The 22529-nt window shown below is 41.5% G+C and overlaps 1 protein-coding gene across 7 annotated transcripts in view; it reads right to left on the bottom strand.

Annotated features, from left to right (window-relative positions):
* Positions 1-22529, bottom strand: part of CAPN6 (calpain 6) — a gene marked incomplete at its 3' end in the record, with an annotated part of 69639 nt that overhangs the window by 28610 nt on the left and 18500 nt on the right. Inside the window, exon 1 of one of the 7 annotated variants that reach the window (XM_079961637.1) lies at positions 8516-8681. The exons of the other annotated variants lie outside the window; for them this stretch is intronic. Coding sequence (XP_079817763.1) covers positions 8516-8620 — 105 coding nt within the window. The 5' untranslated portion in view covers positions 8621-8681. Of the gene's footprint in view, positions 1-8515; positions 8682-22529 lie in introns of those variants that run through there. 7 annotated transcript variants of the gene reach the window in all.

Below are 22529 nucleotides of genomic sequence, written 5' to 3'. Positions count from 1 at the left end.
TGGTGTCTATTCCTGTAATGGGAATTCCACGAAGAGATAGCTGAAATTCTGCTGCTGCTGCTGTAAAGAAAAACTTTTTTTGTAAACGGAACTCTGCTTCAGAAAGAAATGAAAAACCAAGAGTAGATGCTCACACACAACAGAGCCCTTAGTTAAAAAGGAAGAAAGCTCTCGTCAAAGGTGGTGCAGAACTATAGAATGAATTAAGTGGCCAATTTTTGTTTCCACCCACCAGTAGGAAACAAGAGCCACCATGGACAGGAACTTCCATGGTGGGAACACCTGGAATTCAGGCAATGGGAGAAGATACAGGTAAACACGCTCATGGATCTCATGCATGGAGTGGCCTCCCCATTCACTTTAGTGGGGGAGAAAATTCCTGGTGTGCAATGCATTGAAGTGAACATGGAAATCATTTGTGCAGGAGCAGTGTGAGCACTGGAGAATAGGAATGCATACGATGTTTGCAAAAAACAATCTTTTAAAAAACATTTAGTAGCAGACTTTATGAGCACACAATTTTGTGCAAGAATTTTTGCACACTGTAGAGGAGTGGCACTGAGCAGGGGAACCCCTGTAGTGCCCCATAAATTTAGAAAGGGGGGAGGGGGTTCAAAAGCTCAGAGAAATTCAAAGTTTTAGGAGTCTGTTGCTTTATGAAACACTGGGGAACATGGGAACGCAAAACGAGACAACTGCCTCAACACAATCAAAACCCAATCTTATACACGTCTACTCAGAAGTACATTTCAATGTGTTCAGTGGTGTTTGCATCCGAAACCAAAATCCTGCTGTGAGGCAAAGGCAGGGCTGTGAGGTGGCTCAAAGGGCAGGAGTCATTCCTGTATGCCCTGGGGCAAATTATTTGCATTTGCAGATTACAATTTTTCAGCGGGAATCATAAAGATTGATAGCAGAACCCTGTAGATATTCATAGCTGTGGAACATGCCATACTAGAATAACGACCTGAGTGTTGTCACAGACCAACGTGAACACAGAATTTAAGGTTGTGTATACATTACCATTTAATCTGGCTCCAGTGCATTCCTACCACTGGTGTCTGAAGCTATGAACACATGATGTTGACCACAACCCACATCAATCTTGCAGTTTCTTGAGAAATGCTGCTGTTTGGTGAGCCCCCCCCCCAAAAAAAAACCTACCTTCCATCAGATTTTCCCCCAAACCATCTCCCACTGCTTTGCATTTCAGCTGAGGTATGTACCTATGAGACAGCCATTGTGCATGCACAGATGATAGCACATGTGCAGATGAGAGTGGGGAGGGGGGAGACACCAAACAGGTAATATGGATCAGCGAAGACCCCCCCCCATGGTGTGAACAGCAGTTTGCAAATGTGGCTTGAAACATAATGAGTGAAATGGCCCTGCTGCGTTTTAAGTCGCTAATGTGTTCAAAGCTTTAGGAGTTTAGATACCAAAACATCAACATCCTTTTAATCACTGCGTAGGATGAAAATATCCCAACTCTACACTGGAAATAGTTCAGAATTCCGAATCTTATCTCTGGCATTGATGCTTTCCAGCTTCCTTTTATAACTTTTAATAGTGAGTGCATTTCAAGAGGAGTGTTGTTGGGTTCATCCTGCTTGTGGCCTTAGTTTTGGAATCCAAAACAATAATCATTCAAGCACACTCACATTTGACCAGCCGAAAAAGAGACTATATATCATACTTGCATCCCTTTGCCAGAATTACGATGCAAAGTCATGGTGAGAATACAGATTGTCTGGGTTCTCTCATCGCTTTGAGCCTCTGAGTCCCAGAGGTCAACAATGCAGACAGCCTTCCATGTGGATGTGGTTAAGGCTGATTCCAAAACAAATATGAGGATGACACAGAACTTCTTTTGCTGTTTCTTTCCCCTTCCCATTACAGTTGCATAAGTTTGAATAAACTTACAAGCTAGGAGCAGCCTAAGAATGAATGTTGCTCAACGTATTTACAAGCTTAAAGTGATTTGATTCTATCACACATTCACAGAGAAGACTACAATGGGCAATGGGAGAATTCATGGGGGGGGCGTGTCTTTATTCAAGTTATTGGGAAGTCTTTGACCTGAATTTTAAGCTATTTTCTCAATGAGCTAAAATTTCAGGGTAAGGAGACAAAACTGCTTGATTTGAAAGCTTTTGTTTCCAGCTCTGTTTCTCCAGTATATTGAGCTACACCCTCCTGAGCCTCCAAGCATAGTCAGGGCTTACCCTCTCAGTCATTGGCTCCACCTCACACATCTAAATCTCAAGATGACCTGGCAACCGTAGTTTTTATTATACAGTTTGTAACTGCAATTCTAAGCAGGCTTACTTTAGAGTAAGCACAAAACATGTATAGAAGTGCACTGCCTGAGTAGCAGAGGTAGAAATTAGAGAGTTCTGGAACCTCATTTATGATGAGCTGAAAAAGATCTTTAAATTAACATTCTCAAATAATTCTGGCAAGTTGTGTCTGTTAAGCAGGCTGAAAGATGTTAGGAGAGCTCTATTCCCCTCACAGAGCTTAGGAAGAAGCATTCCACTTTGGGAATTGTAGCTCTGTGAGGGGAACAGGGAGTCTCCTAACAGCCCTCAGCACCTCTTATCAAACTACAGTTCCCCAGAATTCTTGAGGAGGCATCCATGGCTGTTTAAATGGATATAATGCTCATTTAAATGCATAGTGCTGATGGGGTCGTACTGAACTGGATTATAACAAATCCTCCAATGGTCTTTCTGTGCCGTCACAACTCTCCCTGAAATCAGAACTATAATTCACTTGGCTGACACTCATTAAAAAGAGGAAAGATGTGCGTTCTTTCAGAAACAATAAATGATGCTACTGCCTTACCTGCTCCCCCCCCCCCCCCGGAAGTATTTATGGACAATTCCACATAAATTTATCAGCCATAAAGGATCTCGTAAATAGCAAAGCACCCTGCATTTTCTTGATGAGAGAGAAGCCTTCCATAGAACCCTAAGGGATGCTACCACCTCCCCACTTACAAATGGGCAAATAAAAGTTAGTACCAGCTATGGAAATAAATCTGATCATTTTAGTGCATCTGGAATGAGCCTGCAGGCCAGGCAGGCAGAGAGAGAGCGCGCATAACTACATAATGCAGTATTTAAATAAAAGGTATCATTTTATTAGAAGCTTTAAACAAGACAACTGGATTTCCTCTGTATTATCTCTCTACTCTTAGGGCTCTGTGACAGATGAATGTGTTATTTCAACATTGATCAACCCAGCCTTGGGAGGAATATGGCTTTTGACATCCTGCTTTTTTGGACAAGGATTAACCAGTTTCATCCTTCTAAGAAGAGGAGGTAGAGAGCAGCAGATATCAAATTAGATGGTTTCAGGCTGCATGCGGACCAAGCGTGTGGCTTCAATCACTGAACAGCTGAAGACTTCCCCCATAAGCCAAACCTGTGAGGAAGAACATAGGCTGCTGCCTTATACTGAGTCAGACCACTGGCTCATCTAGTGTACACTGATCGGCAGCTACACTTCAGAGCTTCAAACTCAGGTCTCTCCCAGTCCTACATGGAGATCCTGGGGTTTGAAACTGGGGTATTCTGCATGGAAAATGGATACTCTACCCCTGAACTATGGCCCTTCCTAAAATATTTTAGAGTCTTTTCTTTGAGGGCCAACATCACTGAATATATGGTGGCTAGCAACTAAAGAAAGGACCTTGGTGGCAATACCCTGGCTGTAGAATGCTCTGACCAGTAACGCCTGTTTTGATATAATTTTGGCACCAAGCAAAAGCTTTCATTTGCTCGTTAATCTAACTTATTTTATGGCTGCCAATTTCTTTTACACTGCTTTATATTTATCGTATTTTCCGCTCTATAAGACACACTTTTTCTCCTCCAAAAATTAAGGGGAAATGTGTGTGCGTCTTATGGAGGCTCTTTGGCTTCAGCGATAGCAATGCGAAGCCTCCGTACCGCAGAGCGAGCACTCCCTCCACGCTCTGGAGGCTTTGTGTTGCTTTCGCTGAAGCCTGGAGAGTGAGAGGGGTCGGTGCGCACCGACCCCTCTCGCTCTCCAGGCTTCAGGGATAGCCGCCTGAAGCCGGAGGCTTCGGGTTGCTTCGCTGAAGCCAGGAGAGCGAGAGGGATTGGTGCGCACCAACCCTCTCGCTCTCCTGGCTTTGCTTCGCTGGAGAGGCGCTGCTCAGCTTTCTCTCTCTGCGCAGCGCCCCTTCAGTGAAGCGGGAGGAGAAATGGAAGGGGCTCCACTTCTCCTGCCACTTCTCCGAAGGAGCTGTGTAGAGAGGGGGAGAATTTTTTCCCCTTGTTCTCCCCCTCTAAAACAAGGTGTGTCCTATGGTCAGGTGCGTCCTATAGAGCAAAAAATACGATATTTTATTTCTGCTCACTGCTTTTAAAAAAACTATCAGCAGAGGTAGATGTGTCAGTTTCTTGCAGCACAAACAACCCAGGAGGGTCTTGTGTCTAGCTAGACATGCAAAGAGCCTGGCCTGGCATGAGGCAGCTTTGTGAGTCTACAAAATGTGGTAAGAATTTATCCACACTTACCTGTTGCTCCGCTCTTTTCAGACACAGGTCTGTGCTTAAATGCTCAAACCTCCAAGCAGAGGTTTTTTGGTTTTTTGCCCCTGAGCTTTCCCCATGAAAACCTGTTTTTAAGCACTCAATTGGAGCAAATGTTAATTGAGGTTTTCCTCAGATTGCTGTTTGCTCTTACTGAGCATTGAATAATGGGTTTTTGCTGTGAAATTTCCACTTCTCTGAATTTTGCAATGCACTTCCCCATCCAAGTACAGTGGTACCTCGGGTTACATACGCTTCAGGTTACATACACTTCAGGTTACACACTCCGCTAACCCAGAAATAGTGCTTCAGGTTAAGAACTTTGCTTCAGGATGAGAACAGAAATCATGCTCCGGCGGCGCGGCAACAGCAGGAGGCCCCATTAGCTAAAGTGGTGCTTCAGGTTAAGAACAGTTTCAGGTTAAGTACGGACCTCCAGAACTAATTAAGTACTTAACCCGAGGTACCACTGTAATGTGTACAAAGGTATATCCATGGAGTGAAAAAACATGTACAGTGGTACCTCGGGATGCGAATGGGATCCGTTCTGGAGCCCCATTCGCATCCCGAACGGAACGCAAGATGAGACGACGTGTCAGCGCGTGCCGCATTTTGCCGCTACCGTGTATGCGTGTGACGTCATTCTGAGCATCTGCGCATGTGTGAGCAGCGAAACCCGGAAGTAATGCGCTCCGTTACTTCCGGGTTGCCGCGGAGCGCAACTCGAATACGCTCAACCCGAAGCGCATTCAACTTGAGGTATGACTGTATTAGTGAAATTTAACATACAACAACATTAAGAAATATTAAGAAAACTGCTTTGCAAAAATATGTAAATTGGGCAAAATTGCATAAAACTTGTTGGTACCGTCTGTCTCAAGAGACAATGGAGTGCACCTTGGTGGGGTGAAGTCAAACCACTGCATTAGCAGTACCAAAGTGACTTCTCCTGGGTGCAAGCCTGAGTAGTGTGTATGGAGGTCCGGGGCTGTCCAGACAACAAGACCCCACTCTCAGCCTTACTGGCACCAGCTTGGCTGCAGGAGTTGCTGAAAGGAGGCATACAAGGTGCTATCTAAGCATCTTAGGAACTCCACTCCGGAATTGTGTAGGGTTTACTCCTTGGCCTTTTCTTCTCCGAAAGATAGCATGCAAGGCAGAAGAGGTTTAGGATCAGTTTTCCTTCTCCTAGATGGGCTACCTTCCCAGGTTGATGAGCCCCATCTGCCCCTCCCTTCCCTCTACAGCATATGCAGAATGAATGAATCTTTATTTGCATCAGCCATTGGCCATAGTAACATAACAACAATATGATAAACAAAATAAAAAAATAAAAAGTCAATTACATAATTATATAAAGTGGTACCTTGGGTTACAGACGCTTCAGGTTACAGACTCTGCTAACCCAGAAATAGTACCTCGGGTTAAGAACTTTGCTTCAGGATGAGAACAGAAATTGTGCTCCGGTGGCGTGGCAGCAGGAGGAGGCTCCATTAGCTAAAGTGGTGGCTCAGGTTAAGAACAGTTTCAGGTTAAGAACGGACCTCCAAAATGAATTAAGTACATAACCAGAGGTACCACTGTATAAATAAATCTATGCACATAGAAAACTAGCTAGGGCAGAATGCTTTGCCTGACACCCAGCTTTCAGTATGGAGGGATTTTTAAAAATATATTTATTTTTTGGTACAGTCGTACCCTGGTTGTCAAACACCCTGGAACTCGGACTGCCTTCTTGACCATTTGACCCACTATTGGCCTCGTCCGCTAAATCCGCCAGACCCTGTCTTTGTATGCAGGGGCTAGTCACTGAGGGTTTGAGACCCATCAGCTACCAGCCAGTCAAAGCTGTTTCCCGGGGTGTGGCTGCTGTCACATACTGGCAGCTTCTCGGAGCCACAGGTGAGCTGAATGCAGGGTGGGGGCCAAAGGTGTACAAACTACCCCAGAAGGAGCAATATGTGTCCCCCACCGGGGTACTACCTCTCCCCCAACACCCTATACACCTCTAATTGTATAAAGAAATGTGTAAAGTTCAAACTAAAGAAATGTGGAAAGTTGAACTTGAGATTGGGGGGGGAATGAGAAACTGTGAGAAACTGCAATGGATTATTTGCCCTGAGCTACAATCCTTTTCTAAATTCAGAGAAGTCTGCTCTTAAACTCTCTCACGGAGCATTTAAAGTTTAGGCGGGCAAAGACGCAAGGGGTTGCTAGCCAACCACAGCACATGAGAGCAGACAGCAATATCAAAAGCTATAACTGGTGTGTATTTTGCAAGCTTCACAACTGATGAGAACAAATTTAAGAGATCCCAGAGCTCACCGTGAGACTTGCTACCGTCATAAAAAAGTAGTACATTTTGTCATAAACCACACATTGTTTAATTTATGGTATTCAAAGCAACATTTTACTTTATAATGCCTTAGATCCAAGAACATTTGGGAAACTTTTGCTTGTTCCCGAGGACCTTCCTATGGCTGTCCTATACCTAATCTTTTTCAGAGGCTCATAGCAGAGCGGTTTGAAGTATTTCATTGCCTCGTGGTGGCAGTCTATGCCCAGGGATCTCACGCACGCAACCACAATCAAATTATCAGCACATCGGAAGAGTTTGCTTAGCCCTGAGACATGAAGCTAGTTGTGAATGGAACAGCTGGAGAATCTTGGAACTTGTAACCCAGAATGAATTGCAACAGTCAAAACCATCAGAGATCAGAAAAGAGGGAGTTCCACAACTTTTGGGCTTATTCTTATTGCGAATGGAAAATCCCTCCAATATTTAGTGATGATATAATTTATCTGCTGGGATAAAATACAGGTGGTTTTGCTTACAAATGATCTAACTAACAGTAGCTCAGCTATTTCTTCTATGTAAATATGTAAAAATGAAAGAGCTGCTGCCAGGAAAAAAAACCCTATTAATTCTGGCCTATGTTTAACTGGTAATAAATAAGGTGCAGACTCATAACATTGTTTTGTTATATTGTCATCTGGTTTGAAGTTCAGTCAGTTTATTCTGTATTGGCAAACTGAGAGATGTCTGGAAGAATGGTCTTCAGTAGGCTGAAGCCGCAAAAATAAGCTTTCTGAAATGATGATTAATGGGATGCTACACAAGCGGTTCAGCCTCATATCTCCCTGCCTTCCCCCACCCTGGCCTTTTCCTGGGCGATGCTATTATGATCCTTGAGTTGCTTATTTCTTTATAGTGAAATGCAAACCCTAATGAAGCCAGAACCGCCTTTGGCTTTAATGGGGTCAAGATGTCATTCTCTATCGATTCCATAGCATCAGCAAGTCAGATATTGCAGTATTACATGTGAGGACAATAATTTGTGGTAGAGGGTAGATTGGAGGAAAGGTGGGAGACTTGTCAATATATTCAGCTGCCTGTGCCCCTTCAGGGCTCACCTCCGTTGAGTCACAGACAGAGAGGACACTCACTGCTTTCACACCCACAAACTTTGAAACACACACATAGAGATCAACACATGCATTGTGGTGCAGTGACTAGAGTGCTGGGCTAGGAGACCAGGATTCAAATCCCCACTAAGCCATAAAACTCACAGGGTAACCTCGGGCCCATCACTGTCTCTTAGTCCGCTCTACCTTCCGGGAATGTTGTGAAGATAGAATGCAGAGTAGGAGTACCATGTACACCACCTTGACTCCTTGGATGAAAGGTGTGATTATAGAAAGAAGAAGAAGGAAGAGAAGGAAGAGGAGGTGGAGGAGGAGGAGGAGGCAAACACATATATGCAAGCATGTGTATTTATGAAAGCTCATCCATTTCTGAGTCACACCCACAAAAGTATTTGCTGTACAGACTGCCGTACTGTGAAACCGAGTGTCCCTGTGCCTGTTCAGACACACCCTTGGGTATGCTCTCATGTTAATGACTACATGCATACATACATATACATTCACACAAAACACAAGTAATTTACCTTCTTGGTTGTGGTGCTGAAAGTGACAACGATATAGGCGACAGTCAGCTGCATGATGAGGATTAGAGGTCGTCGTAAGCATGCCGATTTCATTAACCGCCCCATGGCAAAAGAGTTTAGGCACGGGAACGAATTGTGTGTCCGTGCTCTTGGCTGGATCTGACTCTCACTCTTCTCTTCTCTTCACTAGGTAAGCTATCAGAGAAGGCTTTAAGAGGCACCCTGCAACTGCAAACTCCTCCCATAGTCAAGGACTTCCAACACCAGCGAGTCTGGCACCTGCAGGCTGGGGCCAATCACAGAATTCGCTAGCGAGATAAAATCTCTTCCTTGCTTAGAAAATGACACACATTGCATCCTTGGCATTTCCAGGAGGGCTTAAATGTTCCTGTGCTTGAAAGCCTTGGCAGCTATTTCCAAGCAATGCTAAGAACACTGACCCTGAAAGCGACATGACCCAACATAATATTTTTCATATTCACTTTTACCCATCATGCTACTCTCCAGTTTCTAACTCCTGCCAATCTATGCATCCCCATCATGTCTGATTTCTTTTTGTTTTAAGCAAAAGTCTGTATAAACTAACCAACTGGAGAGCATTTCTCTCCTGCAGAGCATGCTCAGTCCAAACTGACAGCATCTATGGCAAAACATATTACTTGTGTACAGTGCACAAGACCACCTTCTGCAGCAATAAAAATTTACTTAGCTTCAACCTCTTTCCATTGCAGAAGCAGCAATTATTTATCTTATACCGCTTTCACCCTCTTAAGCTAACCACTTTTATCTATTTAGGAGAGTCCCGGTCTCTCTCTCTTTTTCCTAGTACCTGTTCTTTTTAAAACTGTAAGAAGTATTATGGCCCTTTAAAGACTAACCAATTTATTATGCCCTAAACTTTCAGGCACTACAGTTCAGTTTTTCAGATGCGTAAAAGTGTTGTCCTGAGTTGCAGGCCCGAGGTTGCATGGGGATTGTAAAAAGAGAGCTCCCAAGGAAATGAAAAGAAGAAAAGTGAAGTGATAATTTCGTACTTAACAATGGTAATTCACAAAACAATTTCTGATGTCACAGATATCCTGGCATTGACATTGGCACACTAGATTTGGTATTTTTTAAGAACAATATTGTGCCTACGACAGAATCCTGCAGCACCCTATTTGTCACTTTTTCCCAGAATGATAAGGAACCATTTGTGAACGCTCTTTGAATTTGGTCAGTCAACTAGCTACAAATCCAATTAACAGTTACCTTGTCCAGCCCACATTTTACCAGGTTCACAAGAATATCACTGGCGGGTTGTCAAAAACCTTACGGAAATCAAGATGTCCACAGCATTTCCCTGATCCTCCAAGCTTGTAACTTCATCAAAAAGACATGTGGTTTGTCTGGCATGACTTGTTTTTGAGAAACACATACTGGGTCTTAGTAATCACAGGAACCTTTTCTAATTGCTCACAGAGCAACTGTTTCATTATCTGTTCTAGGGCCTTCCCTGGTATCAACATCAAGCTCACTGGTTGGTAGTTTCCTGGGTCTTCTTTCCCCACTTTTTTTTTAAAAGATCGGGACAACATTTGCCTGCTTCCAGTCTGCAGGAACCTCACCTGTTCTCCAGTGACAAGTGTCATCTCACACTTTCTGCTGCATCTACCCTTCACTTTCTTTCACAAAAGTCCTATCTTTTGGGGAAATATTTTTTGTGCAAAAGCTCAAAATTCACAAGTATGTGACTGAAGCCTACTCAAAAAGCAACCTTCTGGAGACACACTAAGTTTCTAAATAGGGAAAAATTGAAATAGTTGATCCTTAAAACAACATTCCTTCAGTTTCACTTGCCTGTGGGCATCTCTGAAAATATTGACAGGAAAAGAGTTGTTTCCCCCCTCTTAATTAGCATTTTCAGCATGGCCAGTAGAGTCACAGCTCATTAGGCAGAACTCTGCATAAGCGTTAATATCACTATACAAATTTACTCTATATAGCAGCACAAGTCTGCAGGGGTAGCCTGCTGATGAATATGAACTCTTCTGCATTTTTGCAAACACTTGCAAATGTCAATGTTTTTAATGTGGGGTGGGGAATGGATGAACAAATTTAATGGTCAGAAACAAGGTAGAATATACTTGACTGGAAGGTTGATAGCATAGTGAAGCTTCATGTTATCAAGGCCTGAGCTCCAACAGGAAGAACGATATGCTAGCAGTCTCTTGCTGCTTTCTACCTAGCACAACCAGTCTCTAAGCAAAATAATGAATGAATACAAATCTAATGTTAGAAATGGCAATAATAAGAAGCCAGTGAGAATATCTCAGTCTCTCAGGACATTTTACTGCTGACCTGAATGTTCTACATGAACAATCTATGGAACCCAACCTTCCGCTGAATGCCACTCTACAGTAAATACATTCCAGAGGGTGAAAGCAATGTGAAACTGCAGCATTAAAATTTATTTATTTTTAATTTAAATTTTTATTAACATAACATAAAAAATGCCAAAGAAAACCCCCATGATTATCAAAATTGCAGAACTGTAGTACAGAGGTTATATTTTTCAAATAAATAGAAAGAAGATAGTATAGAAAAATAAAAGCATCATGGAAGCCAAATAAAAGCATCATGAAAGCCAAATTTTGCAGTTTGGTTGCAGGAAGACAGTTTTATATATCTAAAATTGACACATAAGAAATGAAATCCCACCAAACGGTCTTCCTCAGCTATGCAATTGTGAGCTATTTTCAATGCAATAGGCAGATAATCTTCCTAAATTAGAATTTATCACAGCATTTTATTTTATTGCAGTTTTGAACTGATAGCTTTTACCAGCCATGATGTCTTTTAGAGGAAAGATAGGATAAAAAACTAAATAGATAAACAAACAAACAACAGAATGAATCTAGGGTTGGTGTGTTATCATGAAAAGATGATTTGAGCATATTACATCGATTCTGACCTGACTGCACTGCCTACCAATTAGTTTCTGGGCCCAATTCAAAGTGCTGGTTTTGACCTATAAAGCCTTAAATGGCTCAGGACCCAATACCTCAAGGACCACTTCTACCTATTTGAACCAACCTAGACCCGGCAATCATAAGATGAAGCTCTTCTTTGTGTGCCCCCTTCACAAGAGATTCAGAAGGTTGAAACATGAGAATGGGCCTTTTCTGTGGTAGCTCCCTGCTTGTAGAATGCCCTCCCCAGGGAGGCTCACCTGGTGCCTTCATTATACATCTTTAGGTGCCAGGCAAAAACATTCCTCTTCCCCCAGGCATTTGTCTAGTTAAACAATACATGGCCTTCTAAATTGTGTATGCGTCTACAGAGTGGGTGATACTGTTTTTGTTTGTTAGTGTTATGATTTTTTGTGTTTTTATATTGTACACTTCCCTGTAATCTTCGGAGGAAGGGCAGTATAGAAACTTAACACAGTGGTACCTCGGGTTACATACGCTTCAGGTTACATACACTTCAGGTTACAGACTCCGCTAACCCAGAAATAGTGCTTCAGGAAGAGAACATAAATCGTGCTCCGGCGGCGCGGCAGCAGCAGGAGGCCCCATTAGCTAAAGTGGTGTTTCAGGTTAAGAATGGACCTCCGGAACGAATTAAGTTCTTAACCCGAGGTACCACTGTAAAGAATAATATTTAAAATGTCTTACTGCTGCTGTGAATGGTGCCTGCTTTACATTTAGCCGTCTGCTTTTCTGCTGCTCTTTCCTGTTATGGGATAATTAATGTAACTTTAGCCTTTTGTGAGCTGCTCCCGGAATCTGTTGAAGGGCAGGTCATAAACCAAATTAGTCAATATTTGTCCAAATGTGAGGCAAAATCCAGTATATTAGAAATTAGGCCTAGGTTTACCTCAAACTGAGACCATGATAGAAACAAGAGTCCTCTTCAAGTCTATGTTGTCTGAAGAGGCAACATAGGCAGAAAAGGGTTATGTAGTCGTACAAATTCCCTGGACCCCTTGCATGATATCCATGGAGGCTCCTCACATGGTCGACAGCTGCCTGAGGGAAGAACAGCGTAGCAGACAGGAGTGGCTCTCCGTTTGTGGAATGCTCTTGCCAGGAAGGTTCAGCTGGCACCTTCATTATGCACCTTTACACGCCAGGCAAAAACATTCCTCTTCAACCAGGCCTTTGGCTAATTGGCACTTGATGCCCTTTTAAATGTGTTGTGGAAGGGGGGATTATTGGGTTGTCTTGTTTTTATCATGTATTTTAAGTTTTTTATACTGTAATTTTAAGTTGTGAACTGCCCTGAGATCTACAGGTATAGGCAGTCCTGTTTTCCTAGAAAAAGAGGTGCTGGAACTTACCATGAATGCCTCCCTTGTTCTCTCAGAATGGCAATTATTATTATTAACAAAATAAAATAATACAATAATAAATAAATAGCAAAATAATAATAATAGTTTTCATGACTGAGTGCTTAGATAGGGTGCAGGACCTCCTGAGGTTGGGCAAAATGTTGGGCAAGGCCTTAATTTTTTTGTGAGATTTAGCCAAGATAGGCAGGTTTTGCCTATTGCTTAAAAACAAAAAACAGAAAGAGGGAGAGGAGGAGGAAAAGATGTTGTTCAACATTTCAACATGATTGGTGGCCTAATTTAAAAATAAATAGCAATTATTCTCTATTGGAGATAAGGGCTGAAAGCACCCTGGACTCAGATCTTGGCAGGGGTTGGTGGCTACAGCAGAAATGATTAAGTAAGATGCCAAAAAGAATTAAGTAAGCAAAGGAAAATGTGTGTTTTTGTTTGGCTATTTGGGTGGGACCCTGTGTACATGTCATGGAACTGGCTACTCAAACTCTATCTAGCCACTGGATTTGATTCAAGAGGAATAGACTCAGACAAAGAATGCAAAGTCCAAGACAAAACAAAGCAAATATATTCTTTAGAGTAAAAACAGCTTCCAACTTCTAATAATATCTTCCTATACATATAAAGGGACGTGGGTGGTGCTGTCGTCTAAACTACTGAGCCTAGGGCTTGCCGAATGGAAAGTTGGCGGTTCGAATCCCCACGATGGGGTGAGCTCCCGTTGCTCGGTCCCTGCTCCTGCCAACCTAGCAGTTCGAAAGCACATCAAAGTGCAAGTAGATAAATAGGTACCACTCCGGCGGGAAGGTAAACGGTATTTCCGTATGCTGCTCTGGTTTCGCCAGAAGCGGCTTAGTCATGCTGGCCACATGACCCGGAAAAACTGTCTGAAGCCAGTAAAACGAGATGAGCACCACAACCCCATAGTCGTTCGTGACTGGACTCAACTGTCAGGGGTCCTTTACCTTTTTATACATATAAATGTGTAAGGCTTTCATCACACAGTCTCTGTGGGAGGCTCTGTAGTAGTAAATCATAATCCTGGATTCGCATGAAGGCAGGGTTGGGCAGGGATGCAAAACAGAAGACAGGTTGTACAACTTCACTGGCTATGGCATGGGAGCTAAAAGGGCAGAAGACTGAGAGTGGAAAGCTGTGGGAGTGGTCTGAATAGGTTGGGAAGTGTTATTGTTGCTGCTGCTTTTGTTTTAACAAAGAGAAATAGCAAATATGGGTACAACACAGAAGACAACACCAAAAAGCCAACACAACAGAGCCTGCCCCAACGTCCTTCTTTCTGTACTGAAACTTTGTCACTTCCGGGTTTGCCGTGTGTGTAACCTGAAGGATACACAACCAGAGGTGTGCGTATCCAGAGGTACCACTGTACTTTAAACTGCTATTTCTCTGTCAGTACTTCTCTGCCGCTGACCACAGCTGAGCTTGAATAGAAGGATGTGAATGAAGCCAGAAGAGCAGGAACATACCTTGCATTCGCAGGAGTCTTAAATTTAGAGATCAGTGACCTTTTCAGCTCTGAGGGCCACATTCCCATCTGGGCAACCTTCTAAGGGCCAAATGCCAGCAGTGGGTGAGGCCAGAGGCAAAACTGGACAAAGCAACAAATGTGAATTTTACCTTTATACAGCACGTGCTCACACAGCTCTCTAGCCTTTATCTAGGCAGGCAAGAGCCATGATCAGGACCAGTGAGGTGTACAGCCTGGAGAGGAGAATGTTCTGGGGAATGTTCTGAGGACTAGGCTTGAAGGTTCCTCCCCCTTGCTTTAGTCATTTTATTTATTTCCCACAAAATGCAGATTTTTTTTTTCTTTTTTGTGGCATACAATTTTGTACATACAAAATACAAATTTGGCATACAATTTTGTACATACAAAATACAAATTTGGCATACAATTTTGTACATACAAAATACAATTTTGGCATACAATTTTGTACATACAAAATACAATTTTGGCATACAATTTTGTACATACAAAATACAATTTTGGCATACAATTTTGTATTCTTTGCTTTAAATGATCTTGAGACTACTAAGGTTAAAGTTGTGTTTGGTAGGAGGTAAGGCTGTGACTGCTTTGTTACACCCCCCCATATATATATATATGTGTGTGTGTGTGTGTGTGTGTGTGTGTATGTGTATGTATATATATGTATATGTATATATATGCATATGTATACACACACACACCCCGCATACACACACACACACACACGAACACACACAGCTGGCAATTTGACTACATTACAGCTGCATATTTGTGGCCTGCTGCTGCCACTGAAGATGCAGTTGCTATGGCAACGCATCTTAACAGCTTCCTTTTGTATGCCATATGCATCTCTGCAAGATAAGCCAACCTTCCTGGTTTATTTTTAAGCCACCACATGCGTTTAACACCTTCCTGTCTAGGGATAGCCTATCCAAGTCTAAGAGCAACCTGGAATATCTGTTTTAGCATAGCAGAAATATAAAGCTAAGGATCAATGAAGATGGATGGTTATGGGGAAGAAGAAAACAAGATTGTTGTATGATGACAGAGAAGGACTCTTCCATGTCTGATTGTACCATTAAGAGTCTTTTTATAGGATTTTATAGAAATGTGTCACTTGGTCTGTTAGAGGCTAATAATCTCACACACTACTAATTTTCTAATAATAATTTATTACTATTTATTTGAGTGCTGGCATTTGAGAACAAACATTATCCCTGAAGATATGGGAGAAGTTTTAGAGCAGAACAGGGTTATTTTATATACAGTGGTACCTCGGTTTAAGAACAGTCCAGTTTAAGAATGATTTGGTTTTCAAACTACGCAAAACCAGAAATAGTGTCTTGGTTTGAGAACTTTACCTCAGTCTAAGAATGGCACTAGTGGCAGGAGGACTCATTAGGGAAAGCACGCCTCGGTTTAAGAACAGTTTTGGTTTAAGAACGGACTTCTGGAACGGATGAAGTTCATAAACCGAGGTACCACTGTATTAGCAATTGATTTAGTCACTGCAACTTGATGCCAACTGAGGTATGTGTGTCTATTTTGGGGTTGTTATAATAATAATAATAATAATAATAATAATAATAATAATAATAATAATAATAATTTATTACTTATACCCGCCCATCTGGCCAGGCCTCCCCAGCCGCTCTGGGCAGCTTCCAACAGGATTTTTAAAAATGCAGTAAAAGATCAAACATTAAAAACTTCCCTAAACATGATTTTAAAGATATGAATGGCAGAAGGTTTTAGATAGATCTCTTCCGTTCATAAAACTATTTAGCAACTCAATAACTGTGAGCCAGTTCTACTCCAGCACTTGAAAGGCATTTCAAATTGGAACATACCCACGTTCAAAAAGATGTTTCCAGAATTCAGAGGCTGGAACAACATGGCAATATTTGATTCATAATTTGCAAAATGCTGTTTCCATTCTCCCAGATTGCAGGTTCACATTAACAAAATAATAATAATAATAATCTAGCAAGTATCTCCCAGTGTTGAAAGGAAACTGGCCTGAGATCCAGATTAATAAGATTCATGAACTCTCTCCAATGCCTCAACAGAGGCTTGCCCTTCATTTACAAACAGGTACTCTGTTCAAGTTCCCTGCCACATGAACACTTTGCTTCTTCATTCTAAAACATGTTCACTTCCTTGAGTAGTGAGAAGACTTGGTCAAACCCTACAGAATTTAGCTTCCTCTGTGTAAGAGAGCACTGGAATATAGTTTATGTATACAGTGATGTTACACCCCACCCCAATCTCTGAGCCCAGGGGTTCCAGGCTTCCTTGGAACGAGGGGCAACAGAAACTGTGGTGCCTTTAGGGCATATGGTTTATATATGCATATATACAACCTGAGCCTAACAGCATTAACACCCTAACAGATCTTGCTTCCCCATTAGGTTGCCAGGGGAGCCCCAAACATGTCTCTGACTCTCTAGCTTCTGCCCACTCACTCAGCTCACAGACACTGCTTTCTGCCTATTGTCCTAAGTACCAGCCAGGTGAGGGGGTTGGAAGATCCACCCATTAGCCAGAAGGGCACCATTACTTGGTTGTAGCTCTGGCAACCCAACTCATCCTTTTGGGATGCCGATAAGAATGCTTAAGTGGCCAGCTACAGGTTATCTCATAAAGGAACTTGTTTGATTAGTTCAGCAATAGAATCCTCCATTAGACTTTAATACAGGACCCCAAGAACTGGAAGGGACTCAGATTGACCCCCCAAACCTGAAACAATACACAGCCTAGGACCCTCGTACCTACGGGACCGCCTCTCCCGGTATGCCCCACGGAGGACCTTAAGGTCCATATATACCAACACCCTAGAGGTCCTGGGCCCTAAGGAAGTCAGATTAGCCTCAACCAGAGCCAGGGCCTTTTCAACACTGGCTCCAGCCTGGTGAAACACTCATCTCGTGACACCAGGGCCCTGCGGGATCTTATTTCTTTCTGCAGGGCCTGTAAGACAGAGTTGTTCTGCCTGGCCTTTGGCTTAGAATCAGTTTGATTCACGCCCCCTCTTTCTTTTTTCCTTTCTCCTCCTGTGATGAGGCTGCATTTTAATGTTTTAATGTTGTATTTTAATCTTGTTTTTTAAGTTGCATTTCAAACAACTTGTTTTATTATTGGTTGTTAGCCGCCCTGAGCCCTGCCTTGGCTGGGGGGGCAGGGTATAAATAAATGTAATAATTAATAATAATAATAATATGCAAGCAGTGGAAGCAAACAACCTCCAACAATAGACAGCAAAACTGCAGGTTCTGCAAGATTCCCCCCCTTTGAAAAGCAACAGGATGGGTCCCTAAGGCCCCCTACTCCAAGCTGCTTCTACTCCAGGCAAACTCACAGCTCAAAACCTTGCCATTCTCTGTCTGAATTTCTCTGCCTCCCAATTCAAACTTGCATGTTCTCATTCAGCCCACATTCAGGAGGAGTAGAACACAAAGCAGAACAACAGCATGGAAAACAAAGGAGTGGAAATCTTGGGTGGGGGAACTGCTTGCCCTGATTTCCTAGTTCCTATTCTCAAGATAGCTTTAACAATCATACTGTTTTGACCGAACGCCATAACAAAACTAAATGAGAATATAAACAACCCAGCACGCAACTAAAATCCTAACACAGTAACATCTAAACAAAATACAGATGATGATGATTATATCAAGAGAGATCCTTTTGCATTTTAATAAAATGAAATGAAAGACATCCTTTGAGCAACCCCCCATTTAAAGATTTGTCTCTGGTGGCACTGTGGGTTAAACCACAGAGCCTAGGACTTGCCGATTGGAAGGTCGGCAGTTCGAATCCCCGCGACGGGGTGAGCTCCCGTTGCTCGATCCCTGCTCCTGCCAACCTAGCAGTTCAAAAGCATGTCAAGTGCAAGTAGATAAATAGGTACCACTCCAGCGGGAAGGTAAACGGCATTTCCGTGTGCTTGCTCTGGTTCACCAGAAGCGGCTTAGTCATGCTGGCCACATGACCCGGAAGCTGTACACCAGCTCCCTTGGCCAATAAAGCGAGATGAGCGCCGCAACCCCAGAGTCGGTCACGACTGGACCTAATGGTCAGCCGTCCCTTTACCTTTACTTTAATCACAGCAAAGAAAAAAGAAGAGTCTCTCAGTAGCCATCTCAGAACCTCACTTGAAAGGGGGGTGTCAGTTTAAGTCCTTGAGGCCAAAGGCAGCCCTCCATCATTCTTTCTGTCTGGACTTGGGACTCTCTGCACGTCCCCCTCTTCACTAGCCCTGCTTCAGATCTTCCTCAAGTGCTTTTGCCTGGCTAGAATTTGTCCTTGAACTGTGATAGTGATGCCTCTTGCTTATGTGGGTGGAGATGTATGTGTTTGTGCGTAGGGGGAAGTGGGGCTGACTGATGCAGAAAAATTCAATCTCATGTTTTATGTACCAAAATGAGTCAAATAATTAAAAAATTTGCTTTATGCATGTCATAACTAATTAATATAATAATAGCAATCAAAAGAAGTTAGAAGATAATGAGAATATAATGACTTGAGTAAAAAAAAAAGGGTTTTGTATCATTCTGCCCCACCTACAGGGCACTTTGATACAGTGGATGGGGGACTTTGATACAAAACGTAAATTGTCTGAGAATGGTAATTATTTAGAAAAAAATAATGAAAAAAATATTTTTTTATTGTGAGAGATCATAATCAGCCTTACAATTTGTTACTTAAAATCTAAATTACGTATCAAAACTAACAATGTTTCACACATATAGACTTTATGGCAGGTTTTCTTAACACAACATCAAAACTTATATTAATCTTTCCTCAAGCACCTATCCATATTTTTAAAAAACTTTGGAAAAACTTTTGAAAGCATAAGAACTCATGTTAGGTAGTCAAAAAATAGTAATTTAAACAAAATGCTTATAAAAAAACAAGATAATTACTTAACGTTTAGCTTCTATTGCACATTATATCCACTGAAGTCAAAAGAAAAAGTATAAAGAGATGATGTTCGAGATGCGCCCTTTGAGAAATTTGGTTTTGGCAACTGCAAAACAACATCCTTGAAATCAATGCTTGCCTTATCTTCTACAATGGGGAAGACAAACATACAAGATCCTGTTTTTCCCCGGAGATATGACACTTGATAATCAGATATTTAGAAATAACTTTGCCCATGTAGTAAACAACAGGTTTTTTTCTTTTCAAATTTCACGAGTAGGAAATCAGTTTAGAGATTCCATGTAAACTTGTATATTGGGGAACTATTGTACACTAGCGAGGCACTTTTATACGTATCAATGTGCCCCGTGTCTTAGTGTATCAAAGTGCCCCAACGGCCATTTTCATAAAACTAAAACTTATTAATAAAACCACTGAACTTATTTACACTTACATGCAATCCTGATTACTGAGTGGGATAACTTACCTTTGGTATTTTTAAATCTTAACAAAACAACATAAAACAGCATTGGAACACTTTTACATTTCACGTAATTTTTCAGTTGGCTGCATTAAAAACACATCTACTCCCATCAAATGCCAACAGGGAACTGATGGGCAGCGTGGTCGCAACTGTCGTACTCACACGTGTATAGACACATTTTAGTGATGTCACGACACAAATAACGTTTCTCGATATTGAAATATTGTTGGTGTATCATTGTGTCCCTTGCATCAATGTGTCCCGCCTCCCCCTAGTTTGTTTTCATGGCTGAAATGAGTTTGTACAAAGATATGAGTTACGTTTGTTTCCTTGCCGTTTTTGGCTTTGGCCCTGTCCACCCCTGGCGCATGAAGCCCCAAGAAGGCTTCCCTTGAGGCAATGTGACTTTTGAGCTAAGAAAGATGCCGCAGCCCTGAGGCAGACCAATAATGAATCTGAGGCATAGCTGTCAACTTTTCCCTTTTCTTGTGAGGAATCCTATTTGGAATAAGGGAATTTCCTTTAAAAAAAGAGAAACATTGACAGCTATGATCTGAGGAGGGAATTGAGAGGAAGGCAACCGATACTGAATTCTCATGGCTACCATCTTCAGTTCTATCCTGGGAGAAAGGGAGGGGGAACAGAATCATTGTAAATGAATACATGCCGACGGTTTCAACAACATCCATCCTGCGCAGTCAAAGACATTTGCTAAATAAGTGCAAAAATGTTCCCCTTATCAGAAATATTAGGACGCTGTTCTTTGTTTTCAGCATCTGCTAAAGAAAAAGTTGTTTAAGCAATTTATGTAAATTTCACATGCAATATTATTTTAGAATGTGCTTTTTTGTAAGTGCTGGTTTTATTTATATGCATTTGTAAGTGACCTTGTATTTAACATCTGATCGTACCAGTAATTATAGTATATGTTATGCAAACCACTTACAAGTAAATAACATGTTAAGTAGCATGTTAAGTAGCATGTTAATTCTATTAAATAAATATAAATAAATAAATGTCAAACTAGAGCTGAGCCAAAATGACAACAGCGGCAGAATGGAAATAGTACGGAGTGTGACAAATACAGATCGAAATTGAAATCAATGTCATTTTACATCCAAGTTTAAATACAGTTTTGGTCCGTGATAAAAGAGAGTCGTGCAATCCCTGATATTGTCTTGACTTAACAAACCAGATTGGCTTAACAAACCAATGCATTATTAACATCAGCAACATCGCTACAGCTTGGACTTGAAATTCGCTGCCTGGTTTGTGGTTTGAAGTTTCAAAAAGGAATATCTGAAAATAGTTTTTAATTTAAATTCTGAAACACTGCCCAATTTTAGCCTGTGTGTGAAATTATATTTCTCCTACATCAAAATATACTGGGATCAGTCCATGATCTATGCTAGTGGTTCCTCAACTTTTTCAGGACACTGTCCCACTTGGTTCTATAAACTCATCCCAAGCAGCCGCTACCCTTTAAAAAGCATTATTCAGAACAGCGGTTTGCACAACCCATGAAGGACACAATAAAATTCAAAGCAGTAATTGCACATGTATTCAAAAGATAAATGTATGCAAAAATAAATATATGTTCTGATCTAATCTTGTAGCTAAAAATATATATATATATATACGGGAAAAGAATATTGCATGAAAACTATTTTTAGTCATTCTTACTACCGAAAATACAAGGGTGAAGGAATTTCATACTATAAGTTGTTTATATATAGATACTTCCAAAATATGCAAAAACCTTCAGCTACCACAGATGTACAGTAACTAATTTATAAGACAATAATATTAACAATAATTGGCTATCTTGTGGCTTGTTACAACTCAGAATCATAAATACAAACGAATGTGACTAAAGAAACCAAATTTGAAAGCGACAAGAGCAATAGAACTTTAAATATAAAACAAGTAAGGTGTTTCGCTTTAGGCTCTTGCCTAGTCAATTCTAAATAAGAAATCAGTGCACTCAGAAAAGCCCACCTACAGCACCTCCACAACTTAATGCTTAATGGGGCAGTGGAGGGGTGGCTCGGAGGCTTTGTAGATACCAGGGGTAGACATCAAGGGCACCATTGCATGTATAGGCACCATGCTGATGAGCCTTGCCTTTGGATTATAGCACAATTGCCCTTCTAGGGTGACGGTAGCAGTAGTAATAATAAATTATCCAGTTAAAACAAACATACCCCCTAAAAATTGAGCGGCAGTAATTAATACAAGGGCAATGAATAAAAGCATTTAATAAAAAGCTTCAGCATTTAAAAGTGGACAGAAATAAAAAATATCTAAAGCTTTTTTCCTTAAACATTGTCAAGATTAGGGCTACATCATTTGTTTCCTGGAGGAGAAAGTTGTGCAATCACAAGGGGCACAATTTGCACACATGATGTATCTCAATCATTTAAGATGATTTATTGAATCGTACTGATTTGCTGAACCCTGATGTAATTTCCCCATGAATAACTCCCCGCTCTCAAACAAAAACAACCCCACACACTATTAAAGCAACATTGGCCATGTGGGTCAATGATGCCAACTTTAAAAATGAAGATGAAACATTTTTATTATTTGTTTCAGCTGAGGATTGTTGAGTAGATAGTCTTATACAGCCATCCCCGAGGCTAGTGTCTCAGGTCAGGTCCTGGTGGAGAACAATAAAAGGCCCTCTGCACATGGTCAAAATCAGCCCTCCTTTACCAGCACTTAACATATCCCTGCAGTGACTCCAATCATGAAAAACTGTTCCTGA

Source organism: Podarcis cretensis (genome assembly GCF_951804945.1).
Source record: "Podarcis cretensis genome assembly, chromosome: Z".
NCBI classification, from domain to species: Eukaryota; Metazoa; Chordata; class Lepidosauria; order Squamata; family Lacertidae; genus Podarcis; species Podarcis cretensis.
The sequence above is the reverse complement of the archived record's forward strand: the minus strand, read 5'-3'. Positions and strand labels throughout refer to the sequence as shown.